This window comes from Brassica oleracea, unplaced genomic scaffold (genome assembly GCF_000695525.1).
Source record: "Brassica oleracea var. oleracea cultivar TO1000 unplaced genomic scaffold, BOL UnpScaffold02408, whole genome shotgun sequence".
NCBI lineage: Eukaryota > Viridiplantae > Streptophyta > Magnoliopsida > Brassicales > Brassicaceae > Brassica > Brassica oleracea.
Genome location: NW_013618938.1, coordinates 1 through 1823, shown reverse-complemented (window position 1 = coordinate 1823; position 1823 = coordinate 1). Strand labels below are relative to the sequence as shown.

Sequence of the window (1823 nt, the reverse complement as noted above, 5' to 3'; positions counted from 1 at the left end):
TGCTTTCACCACCTCTCCATCAAATACGGACCCGTGGTGCTTCTTCATCTCGGCTTCGTTCCAACCGTTGTCATCTCCTCGAGTGAAGCAGCCGAAGAAGTCCTTAGAACCAATGACCTTGGATGCTGCAGCAGACCAAAGACTGTCGCCACGGGAAAACTCTCATACGGTTTCAAAGACATCAGCTTCGCGCAGTACGGCGAGTACTGGCGAGAGATGCGGAAGCTCGCTGTCGTCGAGCTATTCAGCCTCAAGAAGGTTCATTCATTCAAGAACATCAGAGAGGAAGAGGTTGGATTCATGGTGAAAAAGGTTTCAGAATCTTCTTTAAAACAATCTCCTGTTGATCTAAACAAAACCTTTTTCTCTTTAACCGCAAGCATCATTTGTAGAGTGGCTTTAGGACAGAACTTCAACGAGAGTGGGTTTGTGATTGAACAAGATAGAATCGAAGAGCTTGTACGTGATGCATTGGTTGCTCTTGGTAGTTTCACTTGCTCTGATGTTTTCCCTGGTGGACTTGGGAGATTGTTAGATTGGTTGTTTGGTGGACACAAGAGGATAAACAAAGTGTTTGAAGAGCTTGATGCCTTTTACCAGCATGTGATTGATGACCATTTGAAGCCTGAAGCAGCAGGGAAGAAAGCTATTGACTCTGCGGCGGATATTGTTGCACTCTTGTTGGATATGATGGAGAAACAAGGGAAGAAAGATTATTTCAAGCTGATCAACATTAGTAATATCAAGGGAGTACTCATGGTAATAATCTCAAATCTATCTTGCTAAGTGTTACATTATACTCACTCATAAAAAAAATATCATTTTCACATATTCGCATAAAGTAAGAAATAATTGAATTATATTTATATTTTCAATAAATGCATTTGTTTAACCAGTAGTTTTGAGATAAATTAAATTATTTATAAGATTGAAGCATTTTTCGATTAGTATTAAAATTAAAATAGATGAAAATTGCATTGAAATTATAGTACCATTTGTGAATCAAGAAAAAAATATCAAAATGATATTTTGTAAAACAAAGAGAGTATTAATTACAAAGATACAGTCTCCATGTAGGTAGCAGTAAGATGGATTTTAAAACCAACTACTAGGACCAGACCACTATACTACAATTATATAGGTCTTGATCATTCATTTCATTTGTTTGCATCTGATTTTACGTGACCTTCACGTTACCAAAACAAAAATTCACATACAAATGCAAACACTGACTTGATTTCCAAACCTTGTGCTTATATGTGTTTTTATGTATTTTTGTGTTTTGTCAGAACATATTTCTTGCAGGGATAGATACAGGAGCTATAACCATGATATGGGCCATGACAGAACTCGTTAGAAACCCTAAAGTGATGAGAAAGGCACAAGAAGAGATCCGAACCACCCTAGGGCTCAACAAGGAGAGGATCACTGAAGAAGACGTTGACAAAGTTGGTTACCTAAAGCTCATAATCAAGGAAACGTTTAGGCTACACCCAGCAGCTCCATTATTAGTCCCCAGAGAAACAATGTCTCACGTCAAGATCAACGGCTACGATATACCTCCCAAAACACAAATCCAACTCAACGTATGGGCCATAGGACGTGACCCCAGGCGATGGACCGATCCTGAAGAGTTCATCCCTGAACGGTTTGCTAACAGTTCTGTAGATTTCAGAGGACAACACTTTGATCTGTTGCCGTTTGGTTCTGGTAGGAGGAGTTGTCCTGGAATGCCTATGGCGCTTGCTTCCGTGGAATTAGGACTGTTGAGTTTGCTTTACTTCTTTGATTGGAAGTTGCCTGAAGGGATGGTTAGTGAAGAA

At 39.4% G+C, this 1823-nt stretch overlaps 1 protein-coding gene across 1 annotated transcript; it reads left to right on the top strand.

Annotated features, from left to right (window-relative positions):
- Nucleotides 1-6: 6 nt before the first annotated feature.
- On the top strand, nt 7-1817 carry LOC106321677 (cytochrome P450 71B2-like; the record flags this gene model as incomplete). Its single annotated transcript, XM_013759924.1, has 2 exons — nt 7-759; nt 1290-1817. Coding segments are annotated over 2 exons (1281 nt in total), but the record flags the coding sequence as incomplete, so codon positions are not given.
- Nucleotides 1818-1823: the final 6 nt, after the last annotated feature.